Source organism: Malaclemys terrapin, chromosome 5, assembly GCF_027887155.1.
Source record: "Malaclemys terrapin pileata isolate rMalTer1 chromosome 5, rMalTer1.hap1, whole genome shotgun sequence".
NCBI classification, from domain to species: domain Eukaryota; kingdom Metazoa; phylum Chordata; order Testudines; family Emydidae; genus Malaclemys; species Malaclemys terrapin.
Window position 1 is genome coordinate 79,697,659 of NC_071509.1, and position 20,741 is coordinate 79,718,399.

The window sequence follows — 20,741 nt, forward strand, 5'->3', positions numbered from 1 at the left end:
TCTGTCACAGCTAGCCCAGTCCTGGATGGAGATATGGCTTGATCTCATTGTGCAGATTTTCTAAGATCCACAGTAGGATTTGACTGAAACAGTCAGGACTGATGTAAATGTATTTAGAATATTTTTCATAATACAATGTTTGCATTTAATATTGATCGTGACATTTGTTATCTTAAATATTTATGTTACTCAACATAAAGACAAAATATGAATTACAATATGTGCCTTAATGTTACTAGCAAAAATAAATATTGATAGGGTGGGCTGGAAAGAGAAGAACTTCTGCTGAAATCAAAAGAATCATTCTGTCAGACTCTAGTCTTTGTCCCAGGCAGATTTAATTATTATACTTTTGTTCTCTTAACACTTACAGCAAAGAACACTTACAGAAATTCAGGCAGAGAACCTCTCCCCACCCCCTATGTGAACAAAATATTTTTTTCTAAATGGCAATAACATAGTAAAATAATGCATTATTACCAAAGTGAAAGAGCACACATATGGAGTAATTAATTGCTTTACTATTATACTGCTGTTTAGGAAATTGTGGTTTTGCATTCATATGTGGGTCTGGGAAATGTTTAGCCTGGGTTTTTATTTTTCATTTTGCTTTGTTCAATGGGTGTTATTCATAGAATTAAATTAGAAAAAAAAATCAGTTAATCACTGATCATTTAATATCAAGACAAGAGTTTGAGGTCTTTTGGTTTAAGATTATTTAAACTATATGGGTGTCACAAAAATCCTACTTAGATATTGAGTTCTGGAAAAATAAAGGTAATCCAAATGTGCCCACCACTACAGAATTTACAACTTTTGTTGATTCAGTTTCTGTTTATTTTTTCTTACATTTGCAGTGATACTGCTTCACCATCTGGCCTTTCGCAGAGGATATATTTTTTTCTCCTCACTCCTTCCCCACAGAAGTTCTAAAATTTTCAAAGGTTAGTACAATATGTAGGTCTCTGTTATAATTTTCTGGGCAATGTGTTCTCAGTTCTGGCAAAGTGTCAATTTCAGAACATCTTTAACATGCAACATCACATTTCAAATTGGGCCACAATTTTTCATTGTCTCCCAACCTTTTCATATGTGCTCTTTCAAAAGATATCAAAAGTCAAGAGAACGTACTTCCAAGATTAAGTATAATCCCAAGAGTATGATTTGGAATAATTATAATAGTACAGTTGAAATTGTTACAGGAAGTAACTTAAATTAATACCTATTTTATTGAATAATCATACCTGGTATTATGGCTTCAGGGTAAACTTTAGGTTTATTTTTCATGACTGCACAGTAGATCAAAAAGTATATGGTACTTGTGAGAAAGATTCCACTAAAGTGTGCAAAGACATAGTCTAAATCTGAAATAGAAATGGTACAGAGGTAAAGATATAAAATCACAGTAACTGTAAATATTTTTACTAAACTAATTCTATGCTGTTTCATACATAGTGTGCATAAATCCAAAAATGCACAAGGCACTACTACTAACAACTTGAAGTTTCGTCATCTTCCATCCATTTTAAATAAAACAAAAATAAGAAAAACAAAGAAAGGGAGCTTGTTGCATTATCCATGTGACACAACCATGACTGCAAATATTACTATAAATGGAGTTGCTCAATCATGCAAGTTAAATTATGTAAGGGACTTCCACTGCATTGACTATGCCATAAAATCATATAAATGTAGGATTAGAAGGGACCTCCAGAGTGTGGATCACAGTAAAGCCTAAAAGTGGGATCTGGCCGAAACCTCACATTTAAGCACCAAGGTTTTTGACTCAAGAAGAAAAGGAATCCCTTGTTTTTGTCCTAATGCTGCACTCCTGAGCTTGTTGCGCTATCTTCTAGGTCGGTGGGGGGCAAACTATGGCCCATGGGCCACATCCGGCCCGCAGGACCCTTCCCTCTGGTCCCCAAGCTCCTGCCAGACAGCGGGGTCAGGACAGGCTTGGGAGGAGCCAGCCCAACTTCCCGGCAGCGCAGTGATGAAGAATGCAGGAGCCAAGTGGCTTGTTGTCCACCTCCCTAATTAGAGACTTTCGTTCATTATTACTGCAGCACTGTGAGGAGGAAAATTTATGAAGGCTCCACTCCGACAAGAAATTGCAAGAGAATGACAGTGGTACAATAAACACATGCATGAATTGTTGGAAGACAGAGGAGAAACAGATAGGGCTGCAAAGTAGGGAGTAGTTAACCCTGGGGAAGGATGGCTTGAAATGCTCCTTACAACTCTGTTGTTAGGCACTAAATCAGTCCCTCTCTCCTGCTTGGGCTGGGCTCATGCCCTCAGCCTACTCACTTCTGATGCTGTGCTGGCCAGGCTGGAGGAGCATGGAATAGTAAGCCCTTGTGTTCTTTCACACCCACCCCAGGTGGAATTAATGCCACTGGAAGCCTGCAACCGAGAGAGAAAATTGAACTTGTCTTGTTTGGCTGCAGCTGAATGCATTTCCACTCTTAAAGCAGGGGGTCTCTCTATATTTTCCCATAATTTATAATTACCCCCATTAAGTATGGGGACAATTAATATAAACATCATAAGTATATTTTCTGCACAGTAAAAGCCGAGCATGAGCTCAAAAATGGAGGAAGAAACCAAACATTTATATTATTAGGCTCCTTACGTATTTGGAATATTGCCTACCAATGCAGCAGTGAAAATCTATATGACCTCACAAGAAAAATAAGTAGAAAATGTGACTAAATTTCAAAATGCTTCAAAGAAAAAACATTTTGTTGTGAATGAAATTGTGCCTAAACATCAGTGAAGTTTGGCATTCACTGGGCTTAACTGGCCATTCGAGTGATTGCATCCAGTTTGCACAGTTGTAAGTGACTACAAACGGGGCAAGGTAGTGGAGAATCATGTGCACCGACTCCTGTGTCACCACATAACACCAGGAGGCATGGCAAAAATCACCAAATCTATTTACAAAATTAATAGGATAAACAGTATTTATAAGGTAAAATAAAAATGGCTCATTGGCCTTTACCAAATTGACTTGCTCCTGTGTATACTGTTCCATTTCTTCTACCATGGTCCTTGATGTAGAGCACTGGCACAAAGCTGGAACCATAGAATATTCCAGCTACTACTGCTAGGGTACAGCCTCTTAAAAAAAAAAAAAAAAAAAAAAAAGAAAAAAAAAGAGAGAGAGAGAGAGAAAAAGAAATAAAGGAAGCCATCATTAATCAGTAGACTAGATAATATACTTAAGACATAACAGGTCTAGAATGATACTATGTAAAACATTCTGCACATGCAAATTGCTAGTAATGATATAGAAATTACACCTTCTATCACATTATTTTTATATTACAGTAGTGCCTAGAGGCCCTATCCAGGGTCCCACCGAGCTAGATGCTGTACATGCATGTAACAAAGAGACAGCCCCTGCCCTAAAGAGTGTACAATCAAGGTTAATGACAAGACACAACAATGAAGATATGGTGGTAGCTATGAGCATTTAGAACCACTATCCTGGGTGACCCACTAAAGGGCATAAAAGAAGCAGGTAAAAGTCTCATAGAGTCATAGACTAATGTCAGAAGGGATCATCATGATCATCTGATCTGACCTCCTGCACATTGCTGGCCACAGAACCTCACCCACCAACTTCTGAAATAGACGCCTACCCTCTGGCTGAGTTACTGAAGTCCTCAAATCATGGTTTAAAGACTTCAAGCTACATAGAATTCACCATTTACACTGGTTCAAACCTGCAAGAGATCCTTGCCGCATGCTACAGAAGAAGGTGAAAAACCCCCAGGGTCTCTTGCCAATCTGATCCGGGGGAAAATTCCTTCCCAATCCAAAATATGAAGGTCAGTTAGACCCTGAGCATGTGGGCAAGACCTACCAGAAAGATACCTGGGAAAGAATTCTCAGTAGTAACTCAGAGCCCTCCCCATATAGTGTCCTGTCTCCAGCCGTTGGGGATTTTTGCTATTGCCAGTCACTGATGGGCCACATGCCATCATAGGCAGTCTCATTATTCCATCCCCTCCATAAACTTATCAAACTCAGTCTTGAAGCCAGTTAGGTTTTTCACCTCCACTGCTTCCCATGGAAGGTTGTTCCAGAACTTCACTCCTCTGATGGTTAGAAACCTTTGCCCAATTTCAAGCCTAAACTAAGTCTGTGTCAAGAGAAAATAAACACAGTCCTGCACTCAAACTGACCACAGCATCCTGTGTTTCTGTAATCTCTACATATGATGGCATAAATACACATTGGGGCAATTGAAAAGTCACTGAAAATCTGTTTTAAGTAATCTCCACAAGACAGTATAGATAATTTGTAATTGTAATTAATATTGCGGCCAGTAAGAGACAGCACATTGAAGAATTAGAAGAACAAACACTGTTATCCATTTAAAATGTACCTAAGTAGTTTTGCAGTTATACCTCTTCATTATAGCACTAACATTTATAAAAATTATCATTCATTTGTTACAGTGTGACAATGTGCTTCATACAGTACAGGACACAGAAGTTCCTTTACTATTTTGTAGCAACTTAAAGAAACCCAGGTCAACTAGCCAGAATGAAGAAAAGAAATGGTAACTACTTACATTACTCTTTTTCGTACTGGAGAAAGACTGTCTACCCATGAAGCATCAGAATAGGTATTTTCAGAATTGTTGACTGACTGTTGACAACAGTTACAATTTTAGTGTCAAATGTTTTGGAAAACATCCAAAAAAAGTGCATGCTTTAAAACAGAACAGTCACACATCGGGGGAAAAAATCTGAATGAAAGTCAGGAGACATGGGTTTACAGATAGGCCCAAGCCAAAAAGATTGGCTCAGGATTTCAAATGCTTCAGGGTGTCTGACTCTGGGGCTTAACTCAACACATTGTAGAGGGAGAATCCAAGTACAAATTTGGATTTCAAAACATGTTTTCCCTTAAATTTGGTGAATGCTACAATCCAGAGGTTTGTTCTCGGTTTCCACTGTTGTTGTTGACTGTGCGGGTCCTTTGCCATCACTAGTATCATTTCATATCCATAATCATTTCTGCTTATTTTTGCCTTCCCGTGCACACACTGAATCCTTCTCTATAATACAAGCAGATTCTATGCCACTCTCTGCTTCCTTTGCTCCACCCACAAATCCCCTGCTGAAGATTCCCTTGATAAGGAGGGATCCCAGAGGGCATAGTTGGCTCCTATACCTCCCACCCTGTGGTCCCCAGTTCAGGCAGTATAGTGAGGGGGAGATTGACTGAAGTGTGCTGCTGTGCTCCAGTTACCCTTGCCTGGTTCATGTTCCCTAAGGGACAATAGCCATCTGGCACCAGTCTCAGGTCTCTAACCTGTGCCAAGGGCAGGGTCAAGAAACAGGGAGTCATAATTACCTGCCTGCTAGCTTCCCCACTCTGCTGTGCAGCAGGAAATCTGGCTGCCAAGACACATTGTTTGCTTCCTTTTATCTAATGTTCTACTTTTACAGCTCAGTTTTAGTTCCAAAAGTTGTCATTAAAATTATTTCCCCTTTCTGACATGGGGGGATAGTCTCAATCATTTATTAAACCTGTGTGGTAATGGAAAAAGACTTGTGAACCTATACAACATGCCAAGCCAGTAACAACCAGACTGTTGGGAAAAGCTGTTTCTGTTGTTAAATGCTATTGATCTTACAAAACCCATAAATTGAAGTTCATATAAATAGGCATCTCCATTTGACCATGAATGTTGCCAGATCTGGGTAACATCAAGTAATTGCTTTTCTTTTTATGCTGATGCACATTTTCAGTGAAGTAAAACAATAGTTAGAGTACTTACCCTCTCTCTCAGTAATGGGGTGGCTTCTAACAAAGTTGAAGAACTCTGAACTTCACTTTTTACAAAAAGAAATATGATAGTGCTGTGAAGAGAAAAGTACATTAGCATGTACCAAACATCAGTTCATGATGACATAATATTTAATACCCCAGAGCAAAAACAAAGTAGTTGAAGGCATAATCTTCATTTTCATTTTGTTCCTTATTTTTCATCCTTTGTTTGACAATGTCACACTTCAGGATATCTTGAAATGAACTCTTAGCTATCTTGATTAATCTTATTAATTAATTTAGACACAAGTATATAATCTGATCAAATCTACTTTTAAAAATGTAGTACGGTCCTTATAGTTACCTCTTGTCATATTAATAGGATGTACATGTCACTGTTCTGATATATCATCGCATTATTTTTCTGAAGACCGTTGTCATAGCCCAGTACTGCATTTTCAAACTATAGCAGATGTACACTGGGATATCCTAAGAGGAATTCTATATACATTGTGGAAGCAGAGAAAGAACTGACAGGAAGGGGATTGCAATGCATGACAGTTCTTTCTCTGCTTCCACAACACCCTCCATGGGGTGGGAGTGAGGGGTAAGGAGAGGAGAAAATGAATGAGACCTTCTTTCCAAAAAGCAAAAGCACACTACATTTACCAGAATTAGTGTTTCTAGAAGATAACTAAACTGTTCACAATAAGGATGTTTTTAAACACACCTTTACATTTACAGCTTCTGTGCAGCAGACTTAACAGCTTACTGCACTTCATTTGGCCTGGGACATAAACTGAGAATAGAAATTCTAGGTCCATTTTCTCAAGCAGCACTCTGATTTGTTTTGTTTTTTATAGTCTTGCATGTTTTTCAGTAAAATTCAACTGAAAATGTTAGGCCCCTTCTCAGAAGCCTAGTTCTGTGATTGGTAGGAGTGAGGTTTAAACAGGAGTAATTACCAACATATTTAACTTGCAAATTTCATCAGGTAAATATGTGCAATCAGGATTGGCAGGGTTTGTTTTTTAATGCCAAGGAATGGCGCGGGTCCCCATCATGCATGGTTCTTCCCCCTCCTGAGAGGATAGGAAGGAATATTGGGAGGGGGGGATGTCAGTCTCCTCCATGAAGACCAGGAAAACACACATTGTTCCCCCTCCAGGTCTATGAAGCTTAGATGAAATGCTTAAACTGTGAGTTCCATCCTCCCTAAGGGCATGGCTACACTGGCAGATGTAGAGCCCTTTGACAGCCTTTGCTGCGCAGTAGGGAAAGCACAGCAATCTGTCCACACTGAGAACTGCAAGCGCACTGGCATGGCCACATTAGCAGCTCTTGCAACGGCAACAGAGAGCAGTGCATTGTAGTGACTATCCCAGCATGCAAGTGGTTGCAACGTGCTTTTCAAATGGGGTGGTGGGGTGCAGTGTGACAGGGAGTGTGTTGTGTGTATGTGGGGGGAGAGAGAGTGGGTTTTTGGGGGGCTGAGAGCATGTCAGCATGCTGTCTTGTAAGTTCAGACAGCAACAGTCCCCCTCTTCCCCCCGCCTCTCTCTCTCTCACACACACACAGCATTCCACAGTAATGGTTGCTTTGTCTCAGAGCAGATAAGCATGCCAGATGTCAGAAACGGAGCTTTCAAAGGGCATATCTGCATTCCTGCAGCGATTACAAAACAATGACAAGAGTGGCCACTTGACTTAAGGGGATTATGTTTCCGGAGGCTGATCAGAGTGCAGTAATGCAACGCCTCATTCACACTGATGCCCAGGCGTTTCAGCCAGTGCGCACCAAGCATTAATCTTCTCACTGAGGCGGAGTACCAGGAGCGCTCTAGGCCTGGAGTCAGAGTGCTCTACGTGCCTTGCCAGTGTGGATGGGTAGTGAGCTACGGTGCCCGGGGCTGCTTTAATGCGCTCTAACTTGCAAGTGTAGCCAGGCCCTAAGTGTCTGGAAAGTGTCTTGCATAGAATAGCTGCTCCCATATATAAATAAAGAATTGGATGCCTTGTAGAGGCTCCTGGAGGATGCCATGGTTGGGGAATTCTGGCAGTATGGCTTCAGAGCTTTGCTGTTGCGGACTGTAGAGCCTCTGGGGAAAGAGATGGTGTGGATGGCCCTGGATTCAGCTGAATCTATGGAGTCTGCCAGGTTTGAGGAATGGTTTTGTGGCCTAGTCTATGGAAAGAGGCAAAGAAGAAGCAAACTCCACCTCTCTGAAGGATTGATGAGAGACAAATTCCACCAGGAGATCATAACTTTTTCCAGGGAAGGCTTTTCCCAACAATTTTCAAAGTGAAACATTTGAGTAATTTAACTACGACAATCAATCAATCTACATTTGGGATGGTATTTAACGTGTTCATTGGCATAAAAATGTGCTTCTCCATTTATGAAGATCTATTTTGCCATTGAATTGGAATTAACATTTGTCTAATTCTGAAAATATTTCTCTGTCTCACTGGATAGGACAACTTAATAAATTTTAAATGAACTGCATTTGCAAAATTCACTGAACTAACAGACATCCTCTCCTATTAAATCAATACCTCAGTAATTAAATCAAAGAAGTTGTTTATTATTAGGAAGAATATTTACCTTAACACTGAAAGTCCAGCTCCGATATAATTTAAGATGGGTTTTGATACTTCTTCTGGGTCAATTCCAAACCAGCCAAACCTGGAATATTTAACCACAGTTTTATTTGATTCCATTTATATGTATTAAATTTTAAATTAGAGTCCAGTCTTGGAAATCCTTACTAATGCAAGCAGTCCCACTGAAGTCCAGATTATCAGGACTGGGCTCATGCTTAGTGAAGTTTTGCCAAAAGGCAAGTTTCTGTAAATGTCCAGGCTAAAAGAAATAAATTTAACCATGTATAATTATGATGATAAAGAAAACAATGAAAATGAAAACAGCATTTTACTTGCACATGAAAAATATGATTTTAATTAATCAGATGAGTGAGCATTTAGGGTCTTTTGCAAAGAAGATCCAATAAACATTTTCTTCTTATTGAGAATCTCACAAATAAGCGAGCAGAATAGATTACAATTAACCTGAATATTTCATTGGGAGAAAAAAATCTTTTCTATTTCATACATCTTTTGCATTCATGTTGAGTGTTTTCATTACAGTTGTTAATGAAGAGATGACAGCATTCACATTGTGTAATTTAAAGCTTTAAATGCAGTTACCTTGAGCTTGCCCAGCCAGTTAGCAAATTAAAAGAAGCCCAGATTAAGAGTCCAAGACCTAAACCAATGGTTTTAACAATGGGGACAACTGTAATGTTACCTGCAATATGGAAAAACACAAAAGCAAAATTATTTTATTGCCAAAATATTTTGGTTTTAAAATTGAGCGCTCACATTTGTACTTTGAATTTCAATATGGTTTATAAGAGCAGATCCTTTGAACAACATCAGTCAATATGCAGTACATGATGTTGTTGTTAAATATTTAACAAATGCACACACACAAACACACTTTCTTCAATTCATCATCCACAATTTTGAAAGCTATTCTTGGTGTGAATTTGGTGCTTACAAAAGGAAGGTGCTGAAGGCATTGTGTGTAAGGTCTTCAATGCACCCCAACCCTATAAGAATGTCTGGTACTCTGGTCCTAAATTTCTCTCTCAAGAAGAAAATGCCATTTATGTCTAACCATGCAATAATCATGTTTTAGGAACAGGAAGAGACCAGTATTCTTGAGTTTTTATATTTTCCCATATACTTACTAAACTGAAAATTTCTGTATTCTGCAAAGAGTTTCCCTGTCATTAAAGTGGGTTAAGTTGGTTCTACTCTGCATTTTCACAGACTCAAATTTGAATTCAAAGTATTGGGTGCTATGTGAAATGTCACCAACTAGGTTTTAATTCACATAACCTGGGGTGTTTTTGCTTCCACCAATGGCATGAAGACACATCAAGGTAATGTAGAGATATTTCTGTCCCTAAGGAGAAGAATCTGTCTGTTTTATGCAGTGATGGTTCCTATTAAAGAGCCCTGCACTGGACTACAGCTAAGACTGTCTAGTCATTTCATGCTTTTTTTTTTTTTTTTTGAATGTTTCTTTAAGGTTTAATTTATATCAATCCAATATGAGGACAAAATTAGGAAATACACAGTTAAGGTGACCAGATGTCCCCATTTTATAGGGACAGTCCCAATATTTGGGGCTTTTTCTTATATAAGCTCCTATTACCCCCCACCCTCTGTCCCAATTTTTCACACTTGCAATCTGGTCACCCTATCACAGTGCTTATCACCCAGCACTCTTGAAAATCAGGCCACTTATTTAGAAGCTTAACTTTGGCTTTTAAAAACTTGGGCCAATAGGTTTCTTATAGCTATTTATAATGTAAGCATTCAGCCATACGGCTAAGGTAACTTTAGCATCTTCTGTTTCTTCAGCCCTTCTAAAACATGGATATTATTTGGTACCTGTATTACTTTAGGTTTTTAAATAAGGCTGGTGAAGACCACTGTCAATGCTAAAACTGTAAAATATCATATTCACAGTAATACATACAATAATGGCAGAGATCCAACAGTGCAGTAAATAACAAAGATCCATTTAGTATATCAAATATTTCAATGTTATCATCTCTGCCTCCTCGGAGGAATTAGCTTTATTGTGTTTCTGAAGAAGTAGGATCTCTTCCTCATTACCTGTAGCCCATACACTACCCCCAACCATAGCAAGAGGCCAAAACCGAGGGCTATTCTGAATAAGGTTCACCACCAATGATACTATCCATATTGCAGCACAGAGAATCCACTGGAAGAACATTCCTGGAGGGGAAAACAGACAAATAAATGAATATGTAACCATCAATGTTTTTTTTAAAAAAAGATTTCTTTCAAGTAGTGTATGTGTGAGCCTGTTGTTTCTTGTTCATATAATATATCTCAGATGAAATTACACAGATGCAATTGAAATATGGTCACATATTTTAGAGAACTATCCCTTATGAAGTTTATGTAGCCACGTTACAATATTTTTAAAAGATTATATTTTGGGGCAAGATGTTAGCAGTCAACCAGTCATTTATTTCTGGGTTCTCGCATTCTCCGTACACTTGTTAACTACACTTGCTTGAACAGAGTTAATACAGCACAGATCCTCAGGTGCACATGAGCTCTGCTTAGCTCTTGAAGACGATGGACATGAGTTACTCTCCCTCCCTTCCGCTCCCAACCATGAACATGTTAGAACAGCCTAGAAATTACTCTAACTTGCACTGTTCCAGTAACACAGGATGGCCAGATTGCTGTACACTCTGGCCAAACTTCCTCTCACTCCCAGCAGATCCTGGACTTAAAGGGGCCAGGAGTGGGTGAAATATTTGCTGGCTTTACGCCCCTTCTCCCCCAGGACATCCCTTACACAAGGGAAATCCTTGGCTGAATATTTAAGGCAGCTTTTTTGTCCCTTATGCTGTGCTGGATTAGCACAAAAAGAGGCTAGGATCCATCCTCTAATGCAGATATGGTTACAGAAAAGGTAATTTGGGATAAGCCTTTTTTGATCACGGGATTCTGGTAACCAATGAATAATAATATGTCTTCACATATACCTAGATACAGCATGACCCCCTATAAGGCAAGTGAAGTGCTGTGGCAAAATCATAAATCATAAGGGGTTGTTTCGTGTTATCAGATTGCCAAGACATAAGTACTCAAGTTTCTACTTTTGATTGCTTTTAATGTTATCTACAATAACGTGACTCAAGGGATGGAGATATTTAATAGATCACCAGCTATAGAGGGTAAGTAGTACACACTGAAGTGTGTATTTGAGAATCTGCAAACTGCGAGGGACTGAAAGGCACTTCACTTTTTGCTTTTCCATCTTGCAGCATCTTGTAGTATACTCTATCTCTACTAAGTGGATGGCAAGACATAAGAAGGGCTTCTCAAAGTTTTTCCACTTCCTTGAGTTTTTATTATTGCTTTTACAAAACTAATTGTTGTGAGGAAAAAATGCTGTACTTCTTCCACCTCTCTCTATAGCTTAAAGCTGTGCTGGGGCTAATGCTGATATAGTTGGGACGTTTCAGTAACCAGCAGATTCCATATTCTCACTGAAAGTGTGCAAAACTTAAATACTGTTCTTACAAGTGGTAAAACTATTAAAAAAACAAAACCAGATTGTTTACCATCACCAGTATCAAATTTCTTAACAGGTACAAAGTTTGTCCCAAATAAAAAGACAGCTATTGCAGAAGAGGTAAAGCCGATAGTGAGATCTGTTCCATTGCTGTTGACGGAACTGTTATTTGCTGTCCAGCTGTTCATTTCTGTTCTGAAAATGCTTCTTGTTGTGGTGCTTGTTTTAATGAAGATCCTTTCAGACAGCTTCTGGAAACAGAGACCAGAATTAAATAAATATATGTCATTGGATCATAGCAGTCCTAATGGGGTATGATTTTTAGTAATGTGGGGGTTTAAAAGGTCCTGCTTTCTACTTCCCAAAAGCTGAAAACAATTGTAAGGAATAATGTAGCCTAATGAGCTACCACCATAAAATTTAGATAAGGAAGAAACTAAAGGAATACACATTAAATATCTCATCTCAAAAGCAACTTCAAGCAGAAGAGCATATGGAGATATAAAACATGAGTAGTTAGAGAACAGACACAGCCATAATACAGAATTATGAATACTCAAATGTATCCAGCTTAAGGGAAGGCCGGTGCTTTTTTATGGACAGGTGCTAATATTGGAATGTTGGAATGATCCTAGCTCCAGAATGTTGCTATGGGAGACTGCCTGGAACCAAGCAGGCTGATGTCTTTTGGGTTTGCATGACAGCAAGTATTAGGCAATTCAATGCAATCATCTTCCTCTGGTGGAGAAAGTCTTGGCAGTGAGACTCACATTGCCTAGAAACCAGAATGGAGGGGAAGGTGGGCAGCAGGGCTGGCTCCAGGCACCAGCTTAACAAGCAGGTGCTTGGGGCGGCCAAAGGAGAGGGGCGGCATGTGCGACAATTCGGGGGCGGCAGGTCCCTCACTCCCTCTAGGAGCGAAGGACCTGCCGCCGAACTGCCGCCGCCGATCGCGGCTTTTTCCCCCAATTGCCGCCGCCGGTCGTGATTGCGGCTTTTTTTTTTTTTTTTTTTTTGCTTTGGGCGGCAGAAATGCTGGAGCTGGCCCTGGTGGGCAGTGCAATGATTCCACAGAGCCAATATGGAAGCCCAGGCTTAAAGCTGTTACAATCCATGGAGTTTAAGGTGCCCTGGGTTTTTTTTCTGCAGAAAGTAAGGGGGAAACCCATAACGTTTCTTCCTTAAATCTCCATGGAAACTTTTGGGAAGAATGCAATGAGGGAAAGCTTGCAGAGTTTTTCTTCACCCCATAGCCTCACTCCTGTGGAGTTTCCCCAAGGGAAGGGCTGCTCTGGACCTATTTAAGTAAAATTCTTCTGAAATGTAATCTAGTCTTAGTGAGGGGAAAATGGCATTTCATATTCTTTTATTGTAGATTTAAGAGAGAGTTTAATGTAAAGCTATTTCCTGGGTTTTTCTTTATTTCAAAGGAAGAAGAGCTGTGATCCCCCACGTCCATTCCCTTACTTTACCTCACCTTCTCCAGAATCTCACTATCAGTTCTGTTGGACAGGCACTATCATCAACTGCTGCAGCAGAGTCACAGGTTTTGCTTGAAACTAGCGATTTGTATCGTCAGGTGAAAAGTTCACTCTCCACAAGGAGCGAAACAAATGTAATTATTTAAATGTTTCCCTCTGGAGGATGTTGCAGTGTTTTCTCTTTGAACACCCAAGAAAAAAAAAAAAAACAGGAGGCTGGAGTAGCAGGTACCCCACCATGAGAAGAGCATGGGGTAACTTACTCCACCTTTCTAGGCCTCTGTTATCCCTCACATGCTTTGTCTGTCTGGTCTATTTAGAATGCAAGCTGTTTCAGAGAGTTTTTTCTGTATTTTGCTATATGTTTGTAAATACCGCCCCCCTCCCCAGCATAATGGAACCCCATTCTTGGCGAGGGCATGTAGGCACTACTGTAATGCAACTAATAACACTGGTCTACAATTTTTGAGAAGTCGTCTGCTTCAGAGATAAAATGTGCTATTTATTATGTATTTTGATATGCTGAATTCAAATATGACAATTAAAACAACTGACTGGCTACTGTTTCTAAGATATTTAATTTTTTACATTTTATGTCTATGTATATTGTGTAGATAGTAGAGTTTTAATCATAAATTGTAAAGGTCTTTTCATGTGTTTATGGTTGCTTTACATGATAATATTTCACCTGTCCTGTTTATGTAACACGTTAAAAATCAGCAAAAGGGTTATATAAATAAAATTTATTATGAAACAAAAGGCAAAAAACTATTATGTACATAGTTTAGTCCTATTCAGTGTCTACTCAGCGCTTCTTGGCTTGTCTCTTGTATTCATTAAATGGAGCATCTCTTGTCACTGTCCAGCAATAGTCTGCAAGCATTGATGGGCTCCACTTGCCCTGATAGCGTTTCTCCCTTGTTGCAATGTCCTGGTGAAATCGTTCGCTGTGCTCGTTGCTCACTGCTCCGCAGTTTGGTGGAAAAAAAATCTAGATGAGAGTGCCAAAAATGTATCTTTAGTGACATGTTGCAACCAAGGCTTTTGTATGCCTTGAGGAGGTTTTCCACCAACAACCTGTAGTTGTCTGCCTTGTTGTTTCCGAGAAAATTTATTGCCACTAACTGGAAGGCTTTCCATGCCGTCTTTTCCTTGCCACGCAGTGCATGGTCAAATGCATCATCTCGAAGAAGTTCACGAATCTGAGGACCAACAAAGACACCTTCCTTTATCTTAACTTCACTTAACCTTGGAAATTTTCCACGGAGGTACTTGAAAGCTGCTTGTGTTTTGTCAATGGCCTTGACAAAGTTCTTCATCAGACCCAGCTTGATGTGTAAGGGTGGTAACAAAATCTTCCTTGATTCAACAAGTGGTGGATGCTGAACACTTTTCCTCCCAGGCTCCAATGACTGTCGGAGTGGCCAATCTTTCTTGATGTAGTGGGAATCTCTTACACGACTATCCCATTCGCAGAGAAAACAGCAGTACTTTGTGTATCCAGTCTGCAGACCAAGCAAGAGAGCAACAACCTTCAAATGGCCACAAAGCTGCCACTGATGTTGGCCATAGTTTATGCACCTCAAAAGTTGTTTCATGTTGTCATAGGTTTCCTTCATATGGACTGCATGACCAACTCGAATTGATGGCAAAACATTGCCATTATGCAGTAAAACAGCTTTAAGACTCGTCTTCGATGAATCAATGAACAGTCTCCACTCACCTGGATCGTGAACGATGTTGAGGGCTGCCATCACACCATCGATGTTGTTGCAAGCTACAAGATCACCTTCCATGAAGAAGAATGGGACAAGATCCTTTTGACGGTCATGGAACATGGAAAGCCTAACATCACCTGCCAGGAGATTCCACTGCTGTAGTCTGGAGCCCAACAGCTCTGCCTTACTCTTGGGTAGTTCCAAATCCCTGACAAGGTCATTCAGTTCACCTTGTGTTATGAGGTGTGGTTCAGAGGAGGAGGATGGGAGAAAATGTGGGTCCTGTGACATTGATGGTTCAGGACCAGAAGTTTCATCCTCTTCCTCATCTGACTCAAGTGAGAATGATACTGGTGCATCAGGAACCGGTAGTCCTTCTCCGTGGGGTACTGGGCGTATAGCTGATGGAATGTTTGGAGAATGCACAGTCCACTTTTTCTTCTTTGACACACCTTTCCCAACTGGAGGCACCATGCAGAAGTAACAATTCCTGGTATGATCTGTTGGCTCTCTCCAAATCATTGGCACTGCAAAAGGCATAGATCTCCTTTTCCTGTTCAACCACTGGCGAAGATTTGTTGCACAAGTGTTGCAGCATATGTGTGGGGCCCACCTCTTGTCTTGATCTCCAATTTTGCAGCCAAAATAAAGGGGATAGGCTTTCTTAACCATAGTGGTTAGACTGCACTTTTGTGATGCAAAAGTCACTTCACCACAAACATAGCAGAAGTTATCTGCACTGTTCACACAAGTACGAGGCATCTCTGCTCACTTTGGCTAAACAGAAATGTGTCCCTTTGCAAAATCAAACACTGACAAATAAGAGAGCACGACACTGTATGATTTCTAGAGCTGATATAGGGCAATTTGTTCAGCAGAGTGATGTAAGCTTTGTTATCATTGCATCATCCATGACTTCTAGGAATAACATGATGCAATTCATATCATGTATGATGCAATACCAGCTTCAGATGGCATCATTCATTGTTTTGCCTAAAAAGCAAGTACTGTCCAAACCCAGTCATAGATTTATTCATAGATCCAGTCAAAGATGTATTTTAGTCATTTCTGGTTTAAATTGAGATCCCTTCCCTTTATAACTCACTTATCCTCCGCCATTCCCAAGTCAAGGGTCGTATATACTGACCCAATAGCATATCTTGAAAACTAGAGCCAACCAACAATTTTAAGCATCATTTTCGTTCTCAGTGACCCAGAATTAGCAAAGTTTGACTACATTTATTTCAGAAGCATTTTGGCTGTAGAGCAGTGTAATAACTAATGCTGGAACTGCTTGAAAGACTCACTTCTCAGTTTGAGAAACACCATGCTGGAGTATTAACTCTATACAGCACTCAAACACCACAGGGATGGATGTGGAGTAGATAACGAAAGATAAAAATGAAAAGTCCAGCATGTTTGTTTACTCACTAAGCCATTGTACTAATCTGCATATGCGTGCAAGTCAAGTAGGGGACCATACCTGGGTTTTGCACAAGAAAATCTTCACATTGTTAAGAACATTGACATAGTATTGATTTTCCTGCTTTTATTACATTTCTGCAAACACAGTATGCAATTCTGTAGCCTTTACTCTCATAAAACATGACAGTGCTTTAAGCTGCCCTTCAAAGGGGGAAAACAGTATATGCTCTTTTGAACTTCACTATGGTGTATAAAGGAGCCCTGAAATGTTGCTTTTATTATGCCCGAGGAAAAATGTGTGTGTGGGAAACAAGAGAGAGTTCTGCTTGTTTCTGACATTTAAAATTGTTATATTGTGTGCCCTGGAAGACTATGTATGACTTGAGAAGTATTTGCACTACACCACAAGTACAAAAGAAAGTGAAACCTCTGATTAACTGCAAGGGGAAGTTATTTTTATTCAGACTGTTTAAAACTCCCTGTTTTCCTTAAAATCCATTTGCCTAAAGCACTTAAGAGACCAGCTCATTTTAAGATTGAACACCCTTACTTCAGTTAAGGTTTGAAAAAGTTTCCAATAGTCATCCAAAGAGTCTTCCAACAACAATTACAGGAACAAAAAAGACAAGACTGGTCATTTCTGCTAATTCTAAGAGGCTAGGGGAGCACAAAGTAGAAAATGAATTATGTACAAGAAGGAAAAGAACTTTTCAGTCTCTCTGTGTACATCAGAAAAAAGTGAAAAGAGGCCACAAGCTAATTTTTTTCCTATGTAGGTCACCCCTAAGGACTGAAGTGTCAAGGCTATCTACTGTTGATATAATATAAATAGTTTGAAGGCAGGAGATTGACAGCTACTGAGGAACACTCAAAGTAAGGAGACTCCAATTTTGATATATACAAATTCAACGTAATTTTATGTACTTTCTTTCTTACAAAATATTTGTTGCAATGATCTTTTTTCTAATAAATCCTGAGCTATCAACCTAACTCACACGAGCAACTTCACAATACGTGCATCCAGGAACCAAATTCACCTGGCAAGAGGCTCTAATTCCAAAATCAGGATCTTACTATGTCTCCCTCACATCTGATCCAACCAGCGTTTAAATGAGAACTAGCTGGCTGTGGCTCAATCAAGACAAGGACAAACATACTGTTGCTAGGCTGGGGGCAGCAGCCAGAAGAGTTGGCAAAACTCATATTGGCATTTCTCACAGCAGGAATGTGACCTCCATTTAGAAAACAGGAACACAACTTGAAGTTGATATTGGATCCTTGGTTGATTTGCTCCCTCCCTTTAGTCGGCTGTAGCTCAGGTGCGTTAACCTCCTAAACACACTGCAAAGCTCATCTTTTCTCTCTTGGTTGAGGCAGGTGTGAGCTGACAGGGATATATTTACAGGCAGCCCTTTGTTTATGATTATATTGATTTCTAAGTTATGAGTTGGACGCCCAGAGCTATTCATGAGCACCTGCAGAGATATTTGAAAAAAAAAAAAATCAGAGGAAGAAATACATAAAGAATACTAGTTCTACAGAAATATGGATACAAGCTGTAAATTCAGTTTTCAAACACCCAAACATTCAAGGGTGCTTTCAGTTCAGATCCAATTTCTGATTCTATTTTTAACTACGTAAAAAAAAATGCCTCTTGCCCTTCAGCTAACATCCCATAGCATTTAGGTTAACCATGTATGTTTTTTATTTATATATTATATACCAGCTCCTGGGTCTAGTCTCTGTCTGCTTGGAAAAGCTCAGGAGAAGGATTGCAAAAATGGATATAAACCACCTTCGTTATTCCAGATGTTGGGACAACAGCAGCACTGCAGTGCAGACAGTTGCTACAGTCTCTGTAGCAGTCTTCTTTTACTCTTTAGAAGAAGGGGCAATCTGGGATGTCCAGTTGAACCTGCTTTAAGCCTGCTTTGTATTGCCAGTAGCAAGGCTGATGATCTGACAGCATTGGCAAGATCCTCAGCTGGTATAAATTAGCACAGGTCCATTGATGTCAGTGGAGTTTTGCTGATTTATACAAGCTGAAAATCGGGCCCTATATTTTCATTATATTTCCTCAGAAAATAGCCCACAGTTGAGTTAATTCGCAGGCCAGGTATAAAGAAAAGGACAGGGTATGATTATCCTTTATATAGCACTTGGCTATGCTTTTTGTAGACAAGTATGAAGATAAGGATTCTACCTCAAAGAACTTTCATCTCAAGATGGATGAAGGATGCGGTTAAGACTTCAGAGAAATTGTGGCTTGCTCTGAGGTATGGAGCTTTGTTAATAAAACAGGTATTTGTAGAGACCACATGCCATATTGACAGTTCATTCCCTCTGTAATCTCTTCATTGAAGAGGGTATTTTCACTGTGATTATCATAGAATCCTTTCACATCAAAGAGGTATGACAATGAAACTTAAAATGTGAGTCTGAGATTTGATTACTTGCTAAGGAAAGGTCTCTTATGTTATCCTTTCTAAATTAAATGTTTTTGAAAGATGATTGTTCAAACTAAGTTGTCAAAAAGTTGTACTTAAATTACATAGAAAAAATAGTTGTTTGCTGTGTTGTTGTAGCTATCTTGGTCCCAAAATATTTGAGAGACGAGGTAAGTTGGCCCAGTAAAAGACAATGCCTCACTTTCCTTTTTTCTCTCATAGAAAAAATAGGCAGTTCAATTCACCAAGGGCCAGATTTTACCTCCCTTACTCATGCTGAGTAGTACCTTATTCCATGATGTCAAGAGAACTACACTCAGAGTAAAGGACTTCCCAACTAGAATACAGATGGCAGAATCTGGCCAGAAATAAGTAATCTCAAATACAATCACAAATGAAACAACAGCACATGTAATTTAAGTTTTCACATATTCATCTGCAAATATTGTGCAGCTCTTCAAAAATGTAACTCAAGTGTTAACAGAGAACTCAAACTCTTTGTTATCCTTTCCCCCTTTCAAACAAAAGCAGCATGGATGATAGTCCATTTAATAATTACAATTTTAATGGATTTGTTTCCACAGTCAGCGTTCTTGTACAGAGGACCTAGGGTGAAACTGTGTCTTGTTGGAAGTGGGCTCAGCTCTTGAGACTTCAGTGTAGCCTCGCTCATGTACATCAGCAGATATTTCACCCCTTTCATCTCACTCACTCCAGAAGCATTAACTAGGCAAATTACCATACTCAAAGAAGTATTAACATACCCACAGAAGCATTATAGGTACAGTACATCCTCTCCTTTGGGCTTTCATTCACTTCATTCATTGACTTTACATGGTTATATCATTAAAAAGTATTGAAATTATTTAAAATTGTTTAATTTAAATGGCAGGAGCTTACTTTGATTTTAATGAAGTGATAATAGGGGTTTACCTATTTACTCTATCAATCCAACTGCTGCATTTAGTTTCATTTCTCTCTGCTCATTTTATTTTTGAAATTAACATCTCCTTTACTTTGCGCTTTATAAATGTTTCCCCCCTTACTATTCTACTTTTATTAGTGTATCTCTTTGCTCACATTACAAAATCCTAGGCACACAAATGGGTTGTCATTAGTGACTTTACTTACAATTGTTTCTTTGCAGTTCCGACTTCCTGCACTGACTTGCTCTGCAGAAACTGCCGGTGCCTAGCTCCAGTTCCCGTTCCTCCTCATGTGATCAAGGCTCCCACCCACCCGTCCTTCTCTTTCATTCATTTATTATCTTTTGGGCACATTTGATACTGAAGGGAACTTGTCATACTATATATGTGTTGAGAGTGGAGGAGAAGAGATAACTCCCAAACTGCAAATAAAGCAGAATAGCCTTCTGATTCTGACCTCTACCCCACCTTCTTCCCTTTTGTGGCTCCGCTGTATCAGCAGCTACTTCATGTCATGTGCTTGGGTCTGATCACGAGTCCAGGGCCCTGACAGGAGCAGGAGGAGGAGGAGGAGCAAGGGCTGCAGTAGCTAAGGCAGTTTGGGTGCAGTGTTTGAGAAGTGCAGGCTTAATTTAACTCCATGTTTTTTGGATTTCTAATACTTAAAGCTTTCTTAAAAAAAAAAAAAAAAACCAAACCGTCAAATGATTTGAAAAGAAATAGGCACTCACACCACTGATATGTGCCTGCAGCAGCTGCAGCTATAACTAGATCTTAATTACGTTTTTTCAGTGGCAATATATATGCACATACACACCTATCAC

The 20,741-nt window shown here is 39.5% G+C and overlaps 1 protein-coding gene across 2 annotated transcripts in view; it reads right to left on the minus strand.

The window, feature by feature from the left end:
* TMEM144 (transmembrane protein 144) overlaps nt 1-20,392 on the minus strand; it is a 31,558-nt gene extending 11,166 nt beyond the window's left edge. Inside the window, exons 1-9 of one of the 2 annotated variants that reach the window (XM_054030758.1) lie at nt 20,123-20,392; nt 11,970-12,168; nt 10,480-10,602; nt 8,998-9,097; nt 8,396-8,476; nt 5,801-5,882; nt 4,586-4,662; nt 3,005-3,123; nt 1,245-1,364 (exon numbers count right to left, since the gene is read on the minus strand). In XM_054030758.1, coding sequence (XP_053886733.1) covers nt 1,245-1,364; nt 3,005-3,123; nt 4,586-4,662; nt 5,801-5,882; nt 8,396-8,476; nt 8,998-9,097; nt 10,480-10,602; nt 11,970-12,108 — 841 coding nt within the window. In that variant the 5' untranslated portion in view covers nt 12,109-12,168; nt 20,123-20,392. Of the gene's footprint in view, nt 1-1,244; nt 1,365-3,004; nt 3,124-4,585; nt 4,663-5,800; nt 5,883-8,395; nt 8,477-8,997; nt 9,098-10,479; nt 10,603-11,969; nt 12,172-20,122 lie in introns of both variants that reach the window. The other variant, XM_054030757.1, reaches the window with a different exon arrangement.
* Nucleotides 20,393-20,741: the final 349 nt, after the last annotated feature.